Source organism: Acomys russatus, chromosome 10 (genome assembly GCF_903995435.1).
Source record: "Acomys russatus chromosome 10, mAcoRus1.1, whole genome shotgun sequence".
Classification (NCBI taxonomy): domain Eukaryota; kingdom Metazoa; phylum Chordata; class Mammalia; order Rodentia; family Muridae; genus Acomys; species Acomys russatus.
In genome coordinates, this window is record NC_067146.1 from 2590785 (window position 1) to 2613040 (window position 22256).

Consider the following 22256-nt stretch of genomic DNA (forward strand, 5'->3'; position numbering starts at 1 on the left):
CCATCCCACCAGCACTGCTGAAGGCTTTAACTTACTTCTTGAAGAGAAGGAGTCGTCGTCTTTAGTGGTATAGGCACTAGTGAGTTACCCACCCATGCTTCAGTGGCTGCCTTACACCCGTGTTCTTGTGGAGTCATAAACAGAAGCAGAGAACAGAGTCATAAACTCAGTGGATCATCAATATAAGCAAAACAAAACAAGAAGATGTACTGGTGGGAGAGGGACTTAGGGCTTGTGGGAAGGTGGGTAGGATGACTTGAGTGTAACCAGAATGCAAGGTGCAACAGGTATAAGAGTGTTGAGGGATGAACTGATTAAAGAAAAATAATTAGACAAACAGCAAATGGATTTTGACTCATCATTTGAACTGTCAGACCAAGAATCTGAAATTTTCACAAGTCTCTTGCACACATTGTACATCAGATATCATGCAAGACATTGGATTTGAAAGGTGAATAAGACATTTCCCTTTCTATGGCAGGAAAGCAAAGCCAAAGATAGCAACAATGTACACCGAAAATGTGCTTACAGCATGTACACTTGTGGTGCCCATAACTTGCCTGGAAGAAAAGAGGAAAGACTAGGATCCCATCTCAGAATGGACAGGCTCCTCTGGGATTACATCTAATTCAGCATGCTCTCCCTCCATCTGCTCCAAATGGTGGAAGAATTTTCCAATTCAAGGAACTGACACCATCTAGTGCCCTCTGGCTGTTAAGGGGGGGCAGCTCTCAGCAGTGCCCATTCAGTGACCTCAGGCCTCCCCAACTGAGCTATGATGCTTTCATTATTACTCTTTTGCTCGGCGATGGTGGGCCCCAACAGGCCTTGTAGCAAGAAGGCAGTCCTGGCTGGAGATCCATGAACACCACACAGTGAGAGTAAACCTTTTGTAGAAAGAAAAACTTAAGCTAGAGAAAGAAGCAAGGAAGCTGAGCCCCCCAGTTTGCATGAGCCAATTAGTACATAATTTACACTTAAATTGAGTATTATTTTTTGTTCCTCCTCTGTGTGTACAATATAAGTACATGACACATGTGTAAATGTGGGTGTGTGCATGCTGCAACACAAGGAGAGAGGACAGAAGACAACCTCGGGTGCTGATCCTCAGTGCAGGTGTGTGTGTGTGTGTGTGTGTGTGTGTGTGTGTGCGTGTGAACATGCGCATGCACTGGTTCTCTGTCTCTCTCACACACACATACAGGCACACACTCACTTACACTCATACACAAAGAGTTGAGGTGTATGGACAAAAAAATGCTGACTAGATTCTGTAGTCAGTTATGTGAAGCACCTGCCAGCCAGCCACAGGAGAACTGTCTAGAATAAGAACCATGACACTCTGCAAGCCCCTCCAGGCATCACTGGCTCTCCACCATGTGAGGAGGTATCTTACATTGGCCTTCTACCATCCAAGGACCAGGCCTTGCTTCTATCCCTAAATAAGAATGTTACAGAGGAGAAACTATGTCAAATATAAAAAGAAAATATAGAAATGGCTGATACTGAGTGTGGAATTATTTTACTAAGCAAGTGTTTATTTTTATGAGGCATCTGCAATTTTTCTTAAGGTTACATTCTGAGTAACTGCAATCATTGATTATATTAATGGATTGTCTCTGGAGAATGAATCTAATTACATTTTTGCACAAATTGCAAAATGTAAGTTAATTTCTAAGTTCCTTGGCAGTCCTGTCTTTCCATCTGTGAGCTCAGTAATAGGGCCCCAGGTCAGCAGACCCAAATGTTAGCAAAGAAGCTTAAGGTGCATAAGTAAGTGTGGCTGACTTACTCAGAGATAGCGACGAAAAAGAGGATAAATGCAAGCAAAATGTAATGTCTCAAATTCAACTCCTGTCATAATCGTAGGAATGAAACTTTCAAAATGAAGCAATTATTCTTCATCAATTAATAAGCATAGATCTAGGGGTAGAAAGACTGTAAACTGACTCAACTTCTCTAAAAAGCAATTTGGCATTATCTATCAAGAATCAAAAAAGTGGGGCTGGAAAGATGTCTTTGTGCTTAAGAGCACTTGTTGCTCTGGCAGAGGGCCCAGATTCCATTCCCAGCATGCACATAGTGGCTGACAACCATCCATAACTCCCGTTCCACGGGATCCATGCCCTTTCCTGACCTCTGTGGACACAAGGGATATACACAGTGCATACATACATCCAAGCAAAACACTCCACATACATAAAATAAATCTTAAAAACTTTTAATGAGCCTGAGTTTCTATATTTTGACTCAATAGCTCTTATTTTCAGCATTTATTCTAAACAAATTATTAGAAATATAACCAATTATTCATGAAAATTATCCCTATAATATTAGAGTCACTCAGAAGTAGCTAATGTAAACATTTAACTTTATAGGAAGGCTAAATAAGCTATGTGAATCTATATGGTAGAATAGTTTTTTCCCCACTTTTAGCCTTTGTCATTATTCTAAAAATTGTGAATAAAATTATACTGGTCCTGTAAAAAAAATAAATAAAATAAAATAAAATAAAATAAAATTACATTTATGGTCAGGCATGGAGGCACACGCCTTTAATCCTAGCACTTGGGAAGCAGAGGCAGGTGGATCGCTGTGAGTTCAAGGCCAGACTGGTCTACAAAACAAGTCCAGGACATCCAAGGCTATACAGAGAAATCCTATCTTGGAAAAATATTATGTTTATGAAGATCCTTAATGACAGGGGGAAATGTTTATCAATCATATATTTTTTCTTATAATTATAAGATATAGAATGTAAAATCACATATAAAATATTATTTGTACTATAGAAAGAAATGTGAAGGATTTACTCCACAGCAGTTATTCATTTATTGATGGTGAAAAGCTAGGTGACTCTTTTTCCTCTTCTTTTAAAATATTCCCATCAAAATTTTCTAGAATAATGATGTCTTAATGGTAACTGGGATAAACAGGATGATGGAGGGAGGAAATGAGACTAATGAGGAAGAGGAGGCTCTCTCTGTAGACCTGTGGCTGGAGCAAAAGTTTGTATGTAAGGACTGAACCCAGAGATGCAAAGGAGGCAGATGATAGCTAAATGTTTGCAGTTCAGAGTAGCATCTAAGGACAACATCTGTACATCTGTCTTAAATGCCATCCTTCTGTCCAAAATTAACTGGACTTACTACTACATTTCAACCTTCTTGACACTTCTTTAATTAACTCAGCCTTAGTCTATAGGATTTCAAGTCTTATTTGCTAGAGAGAGAGAGAGAGAGAGAGAGAGAGAGAGAGAGAGAGAGAGAGAGAGAGAGGAGAGAGAGACCCTTTTTTGGCCCCCAAGTTGAATCGTAGAGAAAAACTACATATACTTTATACACAGACCCATGAGGGGGAAATGTTTCAAAAGAACTGTAGCATCTTTCAAAACACACACACAAATCCTTACAGTGCAATCAAGCATCCCCCTCCCCCAAAAAAACACAAACAACAGCAATTGCAACCAATTAACTCGTGCTTAGAAATTCTTTCTCCGGAGACTCCAGCCCAGAAAAGGGGATGAATTAGATAGTCTTGGGAGGCTTCTGAAAAGGGTGCCCATCTGCTCTACGATTGCTTTTCACTCAGCAACCCATAAATACTTAATGATGAGGCCAACAATGACGACTAAGCTGATCGGTAATGAGTGTGGAGACGTGCTCCATCCATGCGCTCACTTCCTGAAGGATGCCCAGTATGCCAAGGGAAACCACACATCCCAAGGAGACCTGGCTGCACCTCCTTTTCCTTGCTCACCCACTGGCCATCCCCAGCTGAGGGAGATTTGTATTCCCGGAAGCCTGTGGGGGCTGTTAAGAAACAACACAGGCGGTTCCGTCAGCTGATATGGAAGATACCAGCCACTCCTTCACCAGTCCTTCGCCATGCAATTTTTATAAAGCTCAACCTCAAGAAAGAAAAGGAGAGCCATGGACCGTGTTCAATTATGCACAGCTCCAAGCCAGGAAGACAGCAGACAGAAGAACCCTTCTTTCTGAGAGTCAGTGATAGCCACTCATTGGCTTTTCCTCTCATGACTCCTAAATGAGAATCACACCTTTAAAACAGGAGAAGAAAAGTTCCTGAAGTCTGAGTTCATACACAACCAGTGAATTTATGAACTGTGCTTCAGTTAACTTTTATTTTTTTCACAAATAATTTAAATATTTTTCAGTTGACAAGAAAAGAAGAGAAAAAAAAAACAATAAGGGTTTGGTTTGGGTGTGTCTACATTTACATAAATAAAATGCATATGAAAACTAATTTTATAAGTTAATGGCTATGTTAAAAGTGGATTTGCTTACCAACAGGATTTTTTTTAAAGGTCAGCCTTGAGACTTATAGACCAAAATTTACATGCTTCATGCATTTCTTAGAAACTTGTCTTAGTCCATTTTCTGTTGCTATAATAGAATGGCTGATACGGAATAGTTTATAAAGAAAAATGATTTATTTATCCTATGACTCTAGTCCAAGATCATGGTGCCAGTGAGAGCCTCATGCTACTTCAAGTCACGGTCAAAGTGGTTGCGCAAAGGACACAAGACTCAGGGTAACCTTGCTTTGGGACAACCCACACTCTTTTGTTTTGGGAAGGAGGGCTATGAGGTAGGGTCTCACCATGTAACTCAAGCTGACCTGAACCTTATGATCCTCCTGACTCAACCTCCAAAGTACAGGGATTACAGGTGTGTACCACCATACACAACTAACAGCCCACCCTTGTGGTAACTAATCCAGGCCCACAAGGAAGGTAAATCCCTTCCTTAGATTGTAATATAATATCTCTTAATAGCCCCATCTTCCCTACATTAGCATAATGTCAATCAAATACTAACATAAGATTTGGACGGGACAAACCATACCAAATCTCTGGGTTCATTATCTTCTGAATGTAAAATTATTATTATTTCTGGGTATAAGAAAGGAAACATCAGCTCAATAAAAATAATTAGTTCCTATACTTCAAGAACAGCTTGTGTTCTAGAAGTTTCCAGTATTCCTTGCCTACAGGCATTACTGACAAATATGGCTCTCAGATATAAGGATCAGAAACTGCACACCTGCAAGGAAGTTACAAAACATCCACAGGAGCTTGTGTGCACCTTGTCCATGAGTCTCAGAATTACAGCTCTCCCCACATTACTTACATGCACCTCAGGACACCCATTTCCTTTGCACGTGGCCCCACCTCCTTATTCTGTGAGTCTCACATATCACTGCTAAAGAGCTCCGTAGAAACATTATCCGAGAAGACCGATGATGGCTTCTCACAGAGTCCAGGTTCTGCCTCCTCCATCCACCCTTTACTAAGGTATGCTAAAGACATGCCATTCGTATATTCACACTCTGAGTTCTTTAGCCTCTGCTAGCCTCAGTTTCCTCAACTGTCAAACAGATATAGCATGTGCCTCATGGTAGGTGGTGTTTCTATGACCAAATGCACACAGAAGACTTAACAAAGTCCCTGGCATATCTGTGCTAAGTGTTTAGTAGTTGATCATTGTTATCACACAAAACTGAAGGCTCCATGTGTTCAGGGATTGTGGTCTTTTTCATTCAAAACCTAAAAGAGTTCCTGGTGAATGGAAGGATAGATATTATTTGAAAAACTGATTGGTGTATTTGGACCCATTTTAAATGCCACTGTTCTGACCTGTTACCTTGACTTCTCTGGATGCTGCGATGGCATTGTGCTTGTCATCCTCTGGCACCGGCTTTCACAATCCTCCTTTCAGGTCCCTGTTCTTTCATCCTCTCAGACTCTAGGCTCTCTGGTCACTCCCACTCCACCTTCAGTCATCACCAGCCATGAAGGCCTGTTGAGGTGACCTTCACTCACATCGTATCGAGGTGTGTCTTCATTTATTCCATTGTTAATTGCCAAACCAGCAGTGAGCTAAATGCTTACATATTCTGGTATTGTCACTGCTATAGAGGACTCTCCTGTCTCAATGTTGTGTAAAAATTTCTGACCATTTATCTCTGATTGGTTAATAAAGAAGTTGAAGAGCCTATGACTGGACAGAGGAGACAGTAGGCGGGACTTCCTTTCCCAGTCTGTGGGTCCCAGGTAGAGAGAGACAGAGAGAGAGAGAAGAGAGAGAGAGAGAGAGAGAGAGAGAGAGAGAGAGAGAGAGAGAGAGAGAGAGAGAGAGAGAGAGAGGGAGGGAGGGAGGGAGGGAGGGAGGGAGGGAGGGAGGGAAGGAGGAGAAGGTGGCCAGGCCATGAGGCACACTGGGCCATAAGGAGTTACCATGAGGGCAAAGATGGAGCAGGAGCCACTGGGGCAAGACTAAAGGGCAAGTAGCATGTGACACATGGCTGAGAAGTAGGCCAGTTTAACCTAAAGGAATAGATGGTGCTTGTAGCTTATAGATAAATATAACAGGTCTCCATCTCCTTATTTGGCAGCCAGAATGGGCAGAGAAAAAGACGCTAATTCCAACAAAGGCCAGATCTGCAAGGTCATTCCAAGAACCACCAAAGATAGCTCCTTGTTACAAAGCTCCGACTGGGACTTGTAAACACTTAAGATGCCAATTTCTCTACCCCCATTTCATGAGAGAACAGAGTAGGGTTAGTGCTTTTTATTAAATTGTACATTTCTCAGCTGTGCTAGAACAAGCAGCTGGATTTCAACCCTTGACTGTAAGCCAGACATCCCTACTCCTTCCAATGTAGAATCGTTTTAACTTCCTAGACAGGGAAAGCTTTCGTTTAGCTCCTAAGGGTAGGAACTACAAGCAACACAGGCTGGGATCCAGGGCGGCAGTCCTCACATGACATTTTGAGCAGGCTATGCTGGGGGCTTGGAGGGAGCTACACTGTCAGGGTAAGGGAAAGGGGACAGCTGAGGAGCGGCTGGCGTGGACCTTGGCATCAGCATTACATCATTTCCACACTCCCTTTTCCTCCATCCAATCTCCTATGAGGATGTGCCCCTGAGCTTGGAGGAGGAGGTAACTTGTGTACAATTGCAGCTCCTTGTTTCCATGGTAACTAGGCAGGCTCTGAAAGTTCTGGGAGTGAGGCAGTGTGATGGGGTGATGGATGGAATAGAGATGTTGATGTCAGTCAAATGTGTCACCTACACACCCGTGTTTAGCAGCCTCTCGGCTTCAGAAGTTTACACACACACCTCTAACTACTCATTTCTAATTTGGTGCCAGGTGCCCAAGCTGAGAGCCTCAGGGAAATGTATATTAATTAGTTTCATTTTGCCAATGTGAACTAACACTGGAGGCAGACACTGAAAAACCCCTAGTACCAAGGACACTTGATGTTCCTTGGTTGGGTTTCCAGTTTTCATTCATATTAGCCTACAAAGGGCACATCAAGGGACATTCATTAATTTTGTATCAGCATCCAGTTATAGGCCGAGGACAGGGTGTGGGGAGTCAGCTTTCACCAAGGGGACTGGGCATGTGAGGCTGGTGGGGGGAGGGGAGATCTTACCTAAGACTGACAGGTGTAGGCAGAGTGATGATGGCAAGTTCATTCAGAGGCAAATTGCCTAGAAAGTAGAAAGATGCAAACACTCCAGCTTTCTATTCTAAAAACCTCATGTGTGAGTCACTTAGTTAGAATTCAGAGCCATTTCCAAAGAAGTCCTGTCTATTATAAATGATGATTGGGTTTTTAGGGTAGCCCACAAAAACATCTTTAACTCAGAATGGAGATGAAATACTACACATTTGCAATGAAAAGCAATAGAAAAAAAAAAAATACTGCTGCGATACCAGTAATTAAATGAAAAAGAAAAACAAAGGAGTGGAAAATAAATGGCTTTCTTTCCTTTCTTTTGAATGTTCCAGCTCTTACATGGAGGGTGTGCAGCCTGCTTACTCATTGCCTCATTTACATTAGTCAGTGGCTTGGAGGACCAGGCATAGTGGGGAAGGGAGGTGAAGGTGGAGAGGAGAAAAAAATAGGAAATGGGTCTATGTAGTGAAATCTTGATGGCTCCCAGGGGTGGGTAAACAGGAGTGTAGACTCTACAATCACAGCGTGCTAGATTCAGTGTCCCAGCTTTGGGGGATGCTTCCATTACCTTCCTAGAAAACTCAGAAGATCGCTTCAGAGGATGCTTACCTCTGGGATACTGGGACACCCAGCAGGCCTACTTCACCACGGGACATGCTTGCTACCCAGGGTCTGGGAGGATCATATCAGCTTCCAGTAGTGGCCTCTTTAGGGATTATGCCACATGTTCCAGATTATCCTACTCCAATAGTCCATATCTAGGAAGTGACCAATGAGGGAGGATTAAGGCCAGCCATTTCGGCCTGAATCAGACACTGTGTGCAGGACCACTCCTAGGCTGGTGCTTCGCAGGGGATGCCAGCACATACATCCCAACCTAGTTCTGTTTCCTGCAAGATCCTGCCTTTTCTTCCCTCTGCGGCAACTTCCCAGGGAATCTGCCTGTTCAGCTTGACCTAAATCAGGCACAGAGGATGAGACCTTCCTTCATTTTCACTCAAGGAGCCAGAACTAGCAGAAAAGACCAGTAACATCCCCAGAGAGTTCTGGAGTTGTAGGTACTGGAAACCCAGGGTCTGACGGATATAGAGAAAAACGTGCTTTTCTTCCGTGCAAGGGCCAGGGTGTCTAAGTAGCCTACATAGGTGTGCTTTTAAAACGTGTATGATCAAGTCAGAACTTGGGAGTAGCATCTCTATAAGAAATAGAAGGAGTGCTCACTTGGAATGGCTGCATTTAATACACTAGCCACTGGCCATCTGTGGCCATTTAACTTTAAATTAGCTCAGATCGAATAAAATTTACAACTTGGTTCCTTGGTTAAAGTAGTCATCTCTTTTCTTTTTTTTTTTTTTTTTAATTCTTTGACAATTGCATGCTAGCATATAAGAAGTTTTGGTTATTTTCCTTATGCACACCCACACCCACCGTCCTCACTCTCATCCCCCGGCCTCACCCCACTCTGCCCAATGAGTCTCCCTACTGTGGTCATTCACTTCTTTTCTATGAAGGAGTCATATTTCAAGTACCCACTAACTATATGTGGTTTGTGGCTACCGTGTTGGGCAGTGCAGGCACTTATCACAGCAGGAATTTTGTTTAAATGGTGATAATTGGAATATTGGATCTGAAGGGATATAATAATGTCTTATATTCTATAGTAACTTCCCATGAGACATAACCTGAGCCATATATGCAAGGGGAGAGAAAGGCAAGCCAGACAAGATTAAGACTTTATTCCCGCCCTCAAGACCTCTAAGGCATATTTCCATGATCACCTACTTCAGGGAAGCCACAGTGACCTGGAACCATACAGGCCTCTTCACTCACTATGACCTCCAAGTTCAAACTAGAATTAAATGCCAAAGAAAAGAGAAAGAAACATTGGAGGACATGAGGCATGGTGTGGGGTGTGGGGGGCAGCTCCCAAGATCATCTGTAGCTCAGAGGCCAGCCATCAATCACCCCACAGTTTGGTCCTTACTAAACAATACAATGGGCAGAAGCCACGCCCACAACCAAGACTAGCTCTTGGACCACCTTGGGAGAGGCTGCAAATGAAGAACTTTCTTCCCAGCTCTGCCCTGCCTATGCACCTGCACACTTCCTGTAGTCAACATTCTCACTGAACCCTCCTCTGCAACAAGCTTACAGTTTTGTATAGTTCCTGTGAGAGGCTAAATCCTCCTAGAAGGCAGAGCTCAACTATAGCAGAAAGAAGAAAGCTTCCTGAAGAGCCTGGGCAATTTCACTGCAAATGCACTCACATTGTGTTTATCTTCTGAGCTCAGAAACATTGCTTTTTTAGACACCGGGTACATAAATCTTCTCTCCGAGCGTGTTGTCTAAACAGCATTCTTATTGGATACAACTGATAAATTAAGGGCTGCTGCTATCCCACTGAGGATCTCAAAACACTCAAGATTTTCTGCTTCTGAAACTCTTCACAATATGCCACTGTCACAAAATAACACTCTCAGCCATTTCCCACTCCCACGCCGTACACACCTGATATGAGCTGCCAACGTACACACCTGGAGACAGCAAAGCCACAACAGACAGCTCACGCAGCTTCATGCAAGCCCAGCCCATTCACAGGCTGCCTTGAGCAGAACAGAAAAGTCTTATAACCGGTGAAACTCCATTGCAGTGGCACCTCTCCTGGGTCCCACTGAGACCTCCATGCCTAGGATCCCACCTCTGTTCCAACATTAAAGCAATCAGTGTTGGATGGCATCAGACGTTGTGCAGTTACCAAGAGATCTTTCATGAATCGTTTTATTTCATTTAAACCTTATAATAAGTCTCCAGGCAGGAATTAGTCCCTCGGTTTTTTTCAGATGACATGAACTGGGTTAAAAAAAAAAAAAAAACTTGAAACTGTTTGCCTGGGGTCAAACATCTGAAGAGGCAGCAGAGCCCAAACTCAAACCAGTATCCCGGAGAGAAACCCGCTTCTGAGTAATTTAGTACTTTGTAGATCCAAGACAGAAATTTGAGGCCACGTATTTAAACACACACTGCAGAAAAGGAAATTCACTCCACTTCACTTCACCCATGCTGTTTTATTCGAAGCACATCATGGCCGGATGGGAACTAAGCCTGCAAAATTATATGCCCATGTCAAGACAGCCCGTGTGAGAGAACACACTAAAGCACACTCCGTCGCCCAGCCTTCACACAGGACCCATGCATGCTCCTCTGCCCTGAGATACCTCTGACCATAACATCCCACAGCACACCCTCTGGTGTGAAAGTTCTCCAACTTGAATGTGTTACAGAATCACAAAGGATTCTGGGACCCATCCCTGGAGCTTCCAATTCAGTGTCTGGTCTGACACCTAGAAATTCATACTCCTATGCCCAGGTGATGCCCACTGCTGGCTCATAGGCTCAGTACTAATGGTAAGATTTTTACTTCACAGTTAGAATATTGCTACTAGTTATGCCTTGTCATCTCCCAGACATCTTATGCAGTCCCACACTTATTCAGAACCCCTTTCCCTAACCCCATCACCCAACCTAGTGGCAACTGGAACTGTGCTTCTGACTGAAATGCCTTTATATCTTGTTGTGGGTATAGCATTTTGCCCTGTGTACCCCAGTTTTCTCTTAGTCGCTGCTCTCTATTGCATATTTTTCCCTCTCTAATACTTCATATTTCTTGGAAAATTAGGACTTTGTTCCCTTTAGCTAGGCCTCCTTCCTAGAAATTGAATCATGGTGTCCCGAGTCCCAGAGTCATGTCTATAATTTCATACTCTCCGCCATGGCCTTGATGCCGGAAGTCTGCATGCCTAGACATTTGCCTAGCTTTAGCAATCCATGTCTGGGCTGTCCTTGGTGCTGGCATACTCATCTACCTCATAACTGTATCAACCAATGCTCAGTGCAGTGGTGCTAACACACTCAGGCAGCACCAAGGACCACCTCATCACTGTATCATCAACCAGTGCTGGATGCTGAGCTCTGATTGGCTTGCCAATTGGGTAGACTCACCTGCAACAGTGAGCTTCTTTGTCAGCACCTAGAGCTTGGACAGCTCCTGAAAGATGGGGCAAAACTGGCAGCTCCAACACAATCCCCACGTTTTCATGCTATAAAATATCATGCCATGCCTCTGTGATCTGGTAGTCTTGTGTTAAAATTTGCTTTTATTTTCCCCACAATGAATATGAATCCTTGCTGATTTACGTATGGAAACTGGGATGCATGATGTGTGTGTGTGTGTGTGTGTGTGTGTGTGTGTGTGTGTGTGTGTGTGTGTGTGTAAGAATTGGTAATGTCCTGCATGCTCTTTGTAGTCAATAAATGCCAAACAACAAGCAGTTTGGTCCCTCGCCTGGCCAGCACCTAGAAATATATCATCCAATTTGGAAAGCAGAATAGCTTTTAATATCCCTTCTAGCACCAAACATGGGGTTCTCACAGCAAAAGCACTCCATGGATATCGAATGAGTAAATGAGCAAATCGAAGAAAGAGGCCAGTGGCTGTGCCCATTTCCCCCTGGTGGCATCCAGAGCAGGCTACTCAGCCAGCAGAAAACAACTTCCAATCTGCAGAAGCTGTGAGAATGCCTCCAGGCCAGACTTCTGACTAATTCCTAGCCCAAAATTGGTCCTGCACATTCAGGAGAATTGTGGCTTGAAGGCTGCTGTTGTGCCAGCCTAACAGACCTCAGATGTCTTTTGGTAGGTGGATGTCTTTCACACAGAAGACTGTACCATACTCCTTCCGTGCTACTCCAGATCTCTGTCCTTCTCTACCCCTCAAAAACGAGCCCTCCCTCTAGCCCACCCATTTTCAACATTGGCCTTCACCAGTCCAGCTAGCAAAGCAGGCGAATCAGCATGTGTATGTGTGTTGATGGATTCGAGATTCCTCCATACCGCTGTAATTCCTCCCCATCGGTTCGTTGGGTAAGACCCTGAAAAAGCAAATGTAGGGAATGCCAACCAGGGAAGGTCAAATGGTTCATCAGGTTAAGGGATCTGCTTTATGGCAAAATGCTGAGAGAATAGAGTAAAGAAGTAAATCTGGGCAGGCAGAACTGTGCAGAGAAGAAATGCCCCTGCTTGATCTTCTGCGGAAAGGAGTGGTCTAAGTACATGTCCCATTAGAGGGTCTGTGCTCTCTCTGCCTTGCTTGCTGCAGGAGTGCAGGCAGAACAGGCTCAGGGCGGCCTCTGGGCTGCAGGCTTTTTGGATGCCCCAAAAGGTTTACACTGTTCCCTGCAGGAGCCAGGGCAGAAAGACATGCAATGGTTTGCAAAAAAAAAAAAAATCAAGGACTTTTCGTTACCAGGCAACACATAGCAAGGCTCAGTTGGTTGGATTTTTGTGCTATCAAGCTTTCCCAATTCCGGAGATGGTTTCTTGCTCCTAAGGGCCCCTCTGGATGCCACTCTTGCAAGCCAGAGACAGCTCACAACAGATTGCACACAGTGAGAGCCTAGTGCTGGCTGCTGGGCGCAGAAGCAGAAGCAGAAGAAAGAAAATGGCTGACACTGCAGGGGACCTAAGCCTCTAACGTCTGGGATGTTTACCTCCTTAGGCTGTTTTACATCACATAAGCCAAAAACAGAAATGGAAAACATTGCTAAAGGACCAAAGTCCAAGTCAGGATTCTGGGTCTTTACTCTGAGGCTCTTTGAGGCCGAGAAGGATCTCCAGGTAGCTCCTTGCTCCCTGGCTTGGTTACTTTATCTGCAAAGGAGCCAAGAAAACAGCGTAACACTGCAGCCCATGTGAACAAAGGGTGGTTAGTTAGTTAGTTAGTTAGTTAGTTAGTTAGTTAGTTAGTTAGTTAGTTTAGTTAGTTAGTTAGTTAGTTAGTTAGTTAGTATATTATAACTATCGGTGGTTCCATCCCAAGCCCCCGGGGTCCATAGCATCCATCTTACCATCCAGAGATGGCTGAGGAAGAATGGACCAGGAATCCAGCCTGCTGTGAGGTGTGGAAGTCTAAAGTCCAAACAGGGAGACATTATGGAGAACAGCTGTTTACAGATGAGCAGATTGGCTTGTGCTATCCAGTCCAATGACAAAGTCAGATGCCACTGGACAAAGAGCTAAGTCTGAGGCCATAAGGCCAATGCCACACAGAGAGAGAGAGAGAACAAACTGCATGTGCTACAAAACTGAGGGCTGCTGGAGGAAGGCTAAGACTGAAAAAAAAAAAAAAAAAGGTCCTCTGATTCTAGAAAGAGCAAATGATGAGGAAGAGAGTACCCAAGGGGCCAGGTGAGGCTGACCACATGCGGCCTACACTGCAAGTACAGTCCTGTCAGCGCATCTTCCCACATATGAGGCTAGGCAGAGCTGGTCCCCCAAGACTGAGCTGACCTATGAGAACTTTGAGGAACTCAGCAGCTGTTTTGGTGTCTGCTGTGCACATGAGAGCTCCGAGCTGTGGTTTCTTGTCCCTCTTAGCAGCGGGTCCACGATCTCTTGCTGTTTGTAGGGGACCATGAGCAAACATCCGTTCACCCCAGATAGGGCACCGACAACAAAGCAAAGAAGCATCTCCACCCGAGTCTATCTTAGTGTAGCCCTGAGATTATTTGAGGTGCTACTTGTAGCAACATAGACGAGGGGCTATTTGGCTGAGCATAGGTGATACAAAGATGGCTGCAGCACCGAAAAGTCCACCCCAGCAGGGGTGACAACGCACACAACTGCACCCCTGGAGTTCCCTCCCTGCATAGCTCACAGGCAACTCTGCCGATGGGAGTGGCTTCTCCCCGCCATAATTGGTGCTGCTTATATAAACCTGGGAAATCTTGCAACACCCTGAGCTCCCTAAGGCTGATAAGTTGCCTGAGCTTCTCTCCTCCCTCCAGGGTGATGTTTCAATTCCCGGGAATCAGCTCTGCAACGGTTGATTACAATGCCTTGTCTCCTGTGCAAAGCCGTAAGTCTCTATCACAGTCCCCTCTCTCTTCCCTCCTTCCTCTCCTCTCTCTTCTCCCTCTCTGAGATGGGCTGGACTTCCTCAGCAATTCCCCACACCTAGCTGCAGCATCCATCACTGTGTAGCACAAATGTTCTCTATCACACTGATAAGATGGCTGCGACACAGGATGACTCCCACACTAGAGGCAAGCAGGAGCCTGTCTGGCTCTTGAGTCACTTCCTATATGGCTGGGGCATAGCATCAAGGCCAATGTGTATGTGAGCCTATGTTGGATGTCGTTATGGCCTGAGGCCAGGAGGTCAAAAGAGGGATGGTTTCCCTTCCCTGTCTCTCTCTTCTTCCTTACTTCCCTCTGCCCCCTTCCCCTCCCCCTCCTTCCCCGTCCCTAGTCTCCTCCCAGGCAGCTGAAAATGTGCAATGTGGCCATCCAATCTAATTAGTTAAACCCTCAGTTCTGACAGGATAAGGCTTCAGGGGGAAAAAAAAAATCTAGTTACCTTGGCTCTCAGCCTCTCAAAAGATAATGAAGAAGATCTGATTTCAGGAGTGGAGTCCCAGCTCCCTGATCTTCATTGCCAGGGGCAACCAACTTTGAGCTGAAACCTCTATCTTAGCTGTGCACACCAAACAGAATGACAAAACTGTGAGCTCGCAGGAACACTGATTGAGGCTCTCAACTGTGGCCCTCAGGCACAGCTGCCACTGAGTCCCTGCCAGGTGGATCAGGACGTCAGGACCCGGAGGGCCAACCTTCTCACTTCTTCTGGCAAGTGTTTGCCAGCAGCTTCAGGAAGCTTCTGTCAGGGTGGCTCTGCCAGACCACCCCAGCTTCTGGGCCCCTCGGAGACCCGGCCCATCTACATATGCTATCCCCGAGCATGTGTGCAGGATCCAGGCTGTGCAGACAGGACAGGTCAGAGGGACACAGTAAGAGGAATGACAAAGGTAGAGCCACTTAGGATGGCCTCCAGGGACATGGGTGGGGACTGCTTGAGGACCCAGAATTCGCTAAATGAGTGCCGCCCCCCTCAGACTGAATTTTAGGTTGTGAAAAGCCCACAGGGACATATTCTAGTAAAAGGATGGAAATCAGCCATGGAAATGCCACAGCAGTGCCAGCCAGCTTTCCCCTGGCTACCAGTAAGCAGAGTCTGTCGTGTATAGAACATCAAAGTAGGAAACTGATTCAAACCATGGCATTGGCTAAGTTTATTTCCTGAGGCCACTGTCTATTCCTTGCTGGCCAATGGGACACTGTCCTGTCCTGCTCCAGCCTTGGAAGTGGCAGGGAGTCAAACTGAGGAGAACAAAACACAAATAGTCCACAGAGGCAGCTGCCTCACCTCTGCCACCCACCTGAGCTGGGACTAAAGCAAGTAAACGACAGTGAAGGACAACCAGGCCTGCGTAGACCAAGGACATAAGTTCTAGCTCTAGAAGCTCTGTCATCCCTCATGGTAAAGAGGAGAAAAAGATACCCATGAGACCTCACCAACCCTTGCCATCCAAGCCAGGGCCAGAGCCCCGTCACAGTTCACCCAGAGCACTGGGGCGTGAGGACCAGTCCTCTGCTGTCCTCACTCGTGCACATGCAAATATGCATAAACGCCCCTATAGCCTTTAACCAAGGGATGAGTGTGTTACACACTTGGATCTGGAAGCCTAGTGCCCTATGAGTCACCTTATCCTTTCACCTGCTGTTCATATGACTATGGGATGGAAGAACCTAAAGCCTCACAGTGAAGCTCCCCACAGGTCGGGTTAACTTCTCGATAAAATATAACATAGGTTTAAGCCAAACTGTGCCTTTCCCTATTTGAAAGCTTTTTGTTTGGTTGGTTGGTTTAGTTTGGTTTGGTTTGGTTTGGTTGGTTGGTTGTTTGTTTCTTATAACGGGGGTCAGTAATCAGGCCACACACAAGTTCCCAATGAAAAGTGTATAACCCAAAGGGAACCGAAGTTCAGGTGTTTGTCCCAGCCTATTTCACAACAAACAAGTTACAACCACCCCATAGCCAAAAAAAAATCTCTAAGAAAAATAAACCTGAGAAAAATTATAAAACATACACTATGAAGGTCAAATCATAAAATGACTACCAGATGAACTTATTTTGTCCCCTTTAGATTACAAAAGCACACAATGCTATTAAAAATTGACATGGGCTTTTATTTTTTCAGCTATAGGGATACATACTAGTGTTTGCACATATTAGTCAGGTAAGTGATCCCCAGCCCAAGAAATCAGGCTCAGGGTCGGGTGTTCCCTCATTTTTCAGAGTTGATCACATGAATCTCCTAATGTTTAATTTCTTCCACTATATCTCAAAGGAGGTTTTTGTGCCTGTTTCCTACCTTGTGTCATCAAAATCTGACCTCTGAAAATTAACATGAACACAGACCATGCTTCCCCATCATGCCAGCATTGCCAGTTATACTTAGGACCAACTTCAATTGTGACAGATGCTCACTTGCCCTCTGGCTTAAAATAGCTGTCATAGATGTCAGACACAGCAAATGCTCTCTGCCAGCTTAATAGCCCATTAGGCAACTTCATGAAAGAGGCAAATGAATCCATCACCAAAGGGGAGCATCGGCTTCACCCACCAGCATGGGCTAGAGACCTTGCGTGTATCAATCGTCGAAATGGCTTTGATCGGTTAAAAATAGCAGCCGGCACACACTGCTTGGCTACAGAAGCTGCACGCTAGATTTTTCAAAACCCAACAGCCCTGCAGTTGGAGAATGAGCACCCTGGAGATGCTCAGAGCTCAGAGAGGAACCCCACAAAGCTCTCTGCCTTGGCTGATGCTATGCCGTCTACTTCCAAGAATGGCATGATGGAAAATCTCTTGCACCTCTAGACATCTACCGTGGCCATAGCCAATGGAGTTCACCAGGCTTCCCTTAAAGTGTCTGCAGTTCACACTGAAATCATTCTCCTTCTGGCTGGGAAAAAAAAAAAAAAAGAAAAAGAAAAACCCACAAACCATTTTAATTGCTTGAAGCAATTCTACTATGCTGTAATTATCACATTGCCTTGTAATTATTTGCTTTGTGGATATCTTTCTCCAACTCCACCTTTCTCCGCCCCCAGACTCCAGCTCCTTACAAGAGCCATGGCCTTGATACCAGAACATGCCTGGTATGTAGGAAACTTCAGTCAGACTGAGTTCATTTGAATATGAAATATCAGTAACTTTTTCCCTCTTAGATTCCGAATCCTTGTTATAAATCCCAGAGTCTGTTATACTTGTGCAGTTAATCAACAAGACTTATGCACCTCAAACATCCCTTTAAGTGACTATACTAGACTGGTATATTGGGAGAAATCAGAAATCATCATCATATATTTCTATATTTGGAGTCTTCCATGCCTACCATCCAAAAGAAATTAATAACCCTGACTACTAAAGTTTCTAAGGCCAATCTCACATTAAAATTAAATATGTATGTGATATGCTTAGCTCAATGGCAAGCACAAGGGGGCACTCCCTGTCCCTACATGCTACTTAGTGCCTCTAAAGTGGCAAGAGTATGGTTTTCAGGGCCATCCTCTGACGTTTGCTCTGCCATCACAGACCAGGCACACGGAGGGGCCATCACCTGGATACAAATGTTTGTGGGCTTCCAGTTCCTCTCTTTCATCTCTCCATTCCCCACTGCCAGCTGTGGCTGCATAAAGTCAAGCCAAAAAAATGGACTACAGGTGGTGACCTCTACACATGTAATGATAACCAAGCAAGAAGATAGCAATGCCGACCAGAAGAAGTCTCTAGCCTAAAGAACCGCCTTCTTAAGAACTCATCAGCTTAGGGAGCCTGACTATCAGGGTAAGATTTTTTTTTAACACCCATGTTTATGCCATTATAAACTGGTCCAATCTTTTGGGTGTTGGGTGAAAAAAATGATGTAGAAAAAACAAACACCTGGCAAACCCAGTAGATGTATGTGCACCCTGCTTCTTCACAGGGTGGACAGGTGGGCATGAAGAGTGGGGCCAGCAGTGGTGAGAGCTCTCTTGCCACAGACAGGCAGTGGATTCCCATGGAGGAGAAATGTAAAAATAGATAACCAACTCTGTTTGCTCATTAAGCCATTCTCTCATCATAATGTACATCTCTAAGGATTCCTAGACTAGGAATTCCAAAACCTATGGGCATAGATACTCTGCTCTTTGCTGAGTGATCACACACGAGCCAGCTGCTATCATTTGGAGGCACCTGAAGCTTATAAGCAGAGCCAGACCCTCCTGCTTAATGACCTCCACCTAGGTGCAAATGCCCAAGATACAGCCTGAACCCATGAGCATGCCTTGCCCTTTACAAACAATGCAAGGGATTAACAGATTGCCACAATAATATTTCCAGCAACTTGGAGATGTGCTGAAATTAAATCCCAAGAGCAGAGCCCATCAAGTAGGTGAAATTTCAGATGGCTACCAGAAGAATGAGTTAAGATCACCAGCTAACATTAACTGGTTTGAGTTGTGTTTGGTTTGTTTAGTCTTTTAAAAATCTAAAACAAATTCCACAAATCTACAATGAGATCAGATCCAACTCAGACAATTCTGACCCATAGATGTGGGTCTTCATAGATAGTAGATCCATACCAATGTTCTAAGACCACCCACAGATCTCAGAAGGTATGGACAACCCCCCCAAACCTTCCAAGGGACATCACAGCACAGTCACAGCCAAAGACACACAGTCCCACTTACGCAGGGCATGCCACTCATCCTGCCGAATGGTCTTCGTGATGTTGAAGGTGAGGTTCCTGGGGATGGTGGCTGAGGAGTAGTGGTACTTGATATATGTGCATCTCTCAATTTCTCCTGGAAGAGAGAAATAGAAAGCCAAGTGTGAATAGGACAGTGACCACCTGGGTTAGGTTGCTGTGAAGAGACACCATGACCTAGGCAACTCTCATAAAAGAAAACATTCAATTGGGACCAAGTTACCGTTTCAGAGGTTTAGGCCATTATCATCACAGTAAGAAGCATGGTGGTGTGCAGGTAGACACAATGCTGAGAGTTCTACATCTTGAATGTGAACATCCACAGGCAGCAAAAGGAGACTGTGTGCCACGCTGGACGTGGCTTGAGCATATGAGATCTCAAAGCCTGTACCCATACTTCCTCCAACAAGGCCACACCTACTCCAACAAGGCCACACCTCCTAATAGTGCCACTCCCTATGGGCCAACCATTCAAATGCATGAGTCTATGATAGCCATTCCTATCAAAGCAACACACCATCTCTTGAGCATCCTGGGGTCCACATGTCCATCCTGAAGAGGCATGTTTCATATTGGGCCTAATGATGGCTACAGTTTATACTGAGCAATAACCCTGACTCAAAAAGAACCAAGAGTAAAGCTACAATCAAATGGTGCTGACTTGGAAAAATGCATCGCTAGGGTCACGCACAGATTGAAAGATTCAAAATTCTGACTATTGGAAGCTTTTTTTAAAAGTGGTGCTCATGTTTGCCTAGCCTTTATCAACTTGAAGCTTAAAAAGGTTGATGGAGCCTGAGGAACAATACTCATCAATAACACTGAGGGTGTCTTCTTGCCTACCTATTCACAAGCACACACAACTACACACAAACATCTGCGTGTATACACACACACACACACACACACACACACAGACACACAAACCACCACCACCACCGCCACCGCCACCATGACCACTACCCACCACACCACTTCAAGTTTAAAAAGGAACTTGCAATCAAATACATTTGTTTCCACGCAGGCCAGAGAGCTTGCTTCAACCCTGATGATAGTATGTGTGCTTTCAGCTATCCATCTTCTAGAACAGGGATAAGGGCAGGAAGGCTACTTTTCTTTTGTTCTTTTCTTTTGTTCTCTCCATCCTCCTAAGCTCACGCCTGAAACACAGGCCTTTAAATCAATCTGGCTTTCTTTGAACCATTCTCTTCTCGTTCTTTTCTTAAATAAAATTGTGGCCCAACCACAGACTCAGTACCTGGTCCAGCATACTCCCTAACAACATTCTAAATATCTGTCCTTGGGCCCATAGATATGTGCAGTCCATCATCAAGTAAGCTTCTCTTTGAAACAGACAGAGATGGTTACAGAAAACTATAGTCAATCAAAATGCAGGGTTTGGGTCCCAGTCCAAATAGGTATGTTTATACAAAATCTCCCACATCTAAGGCTCAGGGAATATTTTGAAAGAGGAAGACAAAAGATTGTAAAAGCCAGAGAATGAGAGAGTTTGCTGTGAGAACATGCCTCCTGGTAATATCAAAAGCCACACCCATAAAGTTTCACCGATAGGAGTGCCTAATCATAGGCTGAGCAAGAACAACACTAGACATGCCTAAGTGGATGCGGAAAAGACAACAAAGCCTCAACCCTACACAAAAAAACTACAGACAACTAAGTAACACCAAGCGTGGGGGACACAGTCCTCCCCATGGGAGGAACACACAAATCAGTTATCCAATACCAAATGAAAACATACATATGAGTAACAGATTCAGGCCAAGCTGGCTTGTTTAGGAATATATATTTGCATATACATATATACACACACATGCATGTAAAAACAACTAATGAGGCCATGAATTTTAAAGAGCATAAGGAAGCTTATATGAGAGGGTTTAGAAGGAGGAAAGGGAAGAAGGAAATGATGCAATTATAATCTCAAAAATAAAAGACTAATTTTAAGGTCACTATGGATCAGCTTGCTGTGCTACTCAAATTGCCAAACCATTCCCACATCTTAAGGACAAAGATCCTTAAAGGTAGCACCGGCCGGAGCAGCACGAGCATCCACCGCAAACTTGCTAGAAAGGCATCGTCTCAGCCTAAGCCCCAAATATAGAGAAACTCCAGGTCAGAGCCTGGCTGAAACCTGCCTGGCTGAAGCCTTCCAGGTGGCTCTTGTCTAAGTTCAGGGACTCCTGTTTTGGAATCTAACATAATTGCCAAGATATTAAGTCAGGAGCCCGCCACATTTGCAAGTTTCCAAAGGGAGGAATCAACGCGTTTGCTCATCTGGGGGATATTAAAAAACTTAGTGTCGGGGCATTGTGAAGAATCAGGAAAAGGGGTGGTTTTTAAAGGTTAGGGGTTTTGAAATTTGGTTTTTCACCTGAATGGATTTTGATGGTAATCCATTTTGCACCCCACTGATTTTCAATTTATAACTGGTGCCACCTTATTGAATTGTTTGACCCCATGGCCCACTGTCAGCAGGGAACCTGGCAATTGGTGGAGTACAATAATTTACAGAAAGCCTTGTGAAACCGATGCCTTCTTGTAAATCATATTTGGACAACTGCCCAGTTACCAGCTATTGGTGGGCATTCCTCTTACAGGACAGCCTCTGTCCAAAGATAAAGTCTTGGAGCATGCTGGGCTCTCTTTCCCTGTATCTTCAGTTCAGCCCCTCTATCTCTGGCTCCACCTTCAAAGCCCCTGTGGCTTCTGCCATGCCCTGGCATCCACCACCTCCCCAACGAACCTCCTCACACCTCATGCTTCCCTCCTTTCCCGACTGGTCTAGAAGACATATTCGCCAGACAGGTCCCCGTTGCCTCACCTCAAGCCTATGCCACATGCACTTAAATCACGTGATTTCTATTATTAGCATCACCCCTGCCCCATGCACGACATCATCTCTGAAGCCACCTTCTCCCTGGCAGACCCCCTCTTTCCTAGGCATCAAATTCCATCTAACTTACTTCAAAAATGTCCCTGGATCTTATCTTTCTCCTCTATCCCCCACACCCACTTTCGCCATTGCAGCTGTCCTAATAAAGTCACATGCAACATAGTGTTTCAAGCAAAGCTGGGCCACAGAAAAGATGGAGATCCC

At 44.7% G+C, this 22256-nt stretch overlaps 1 protein-coding gene across 1 annotated transcript in view; it reads right to left on the bottom strand.

Moving 5' to 3' along the window:
- Tmem178b (transmembrane protein 178B) overlaps positions 1-22256 on the bottom strand; it is a 377728-nt gene that overhangs the window by 225817 nt on the left and 129655 nt on the right. Inside the window, exon 2 of the mRNA XM_051151669.1 lies at positions 19122-19235. Within this exon, the coding sequence (XP_051007626.1) occupies positions 19122-19235 (114 nt within the window). The remainder of the gene's footprint in view (positions 1-19121; positions 19236-22256) is intronic.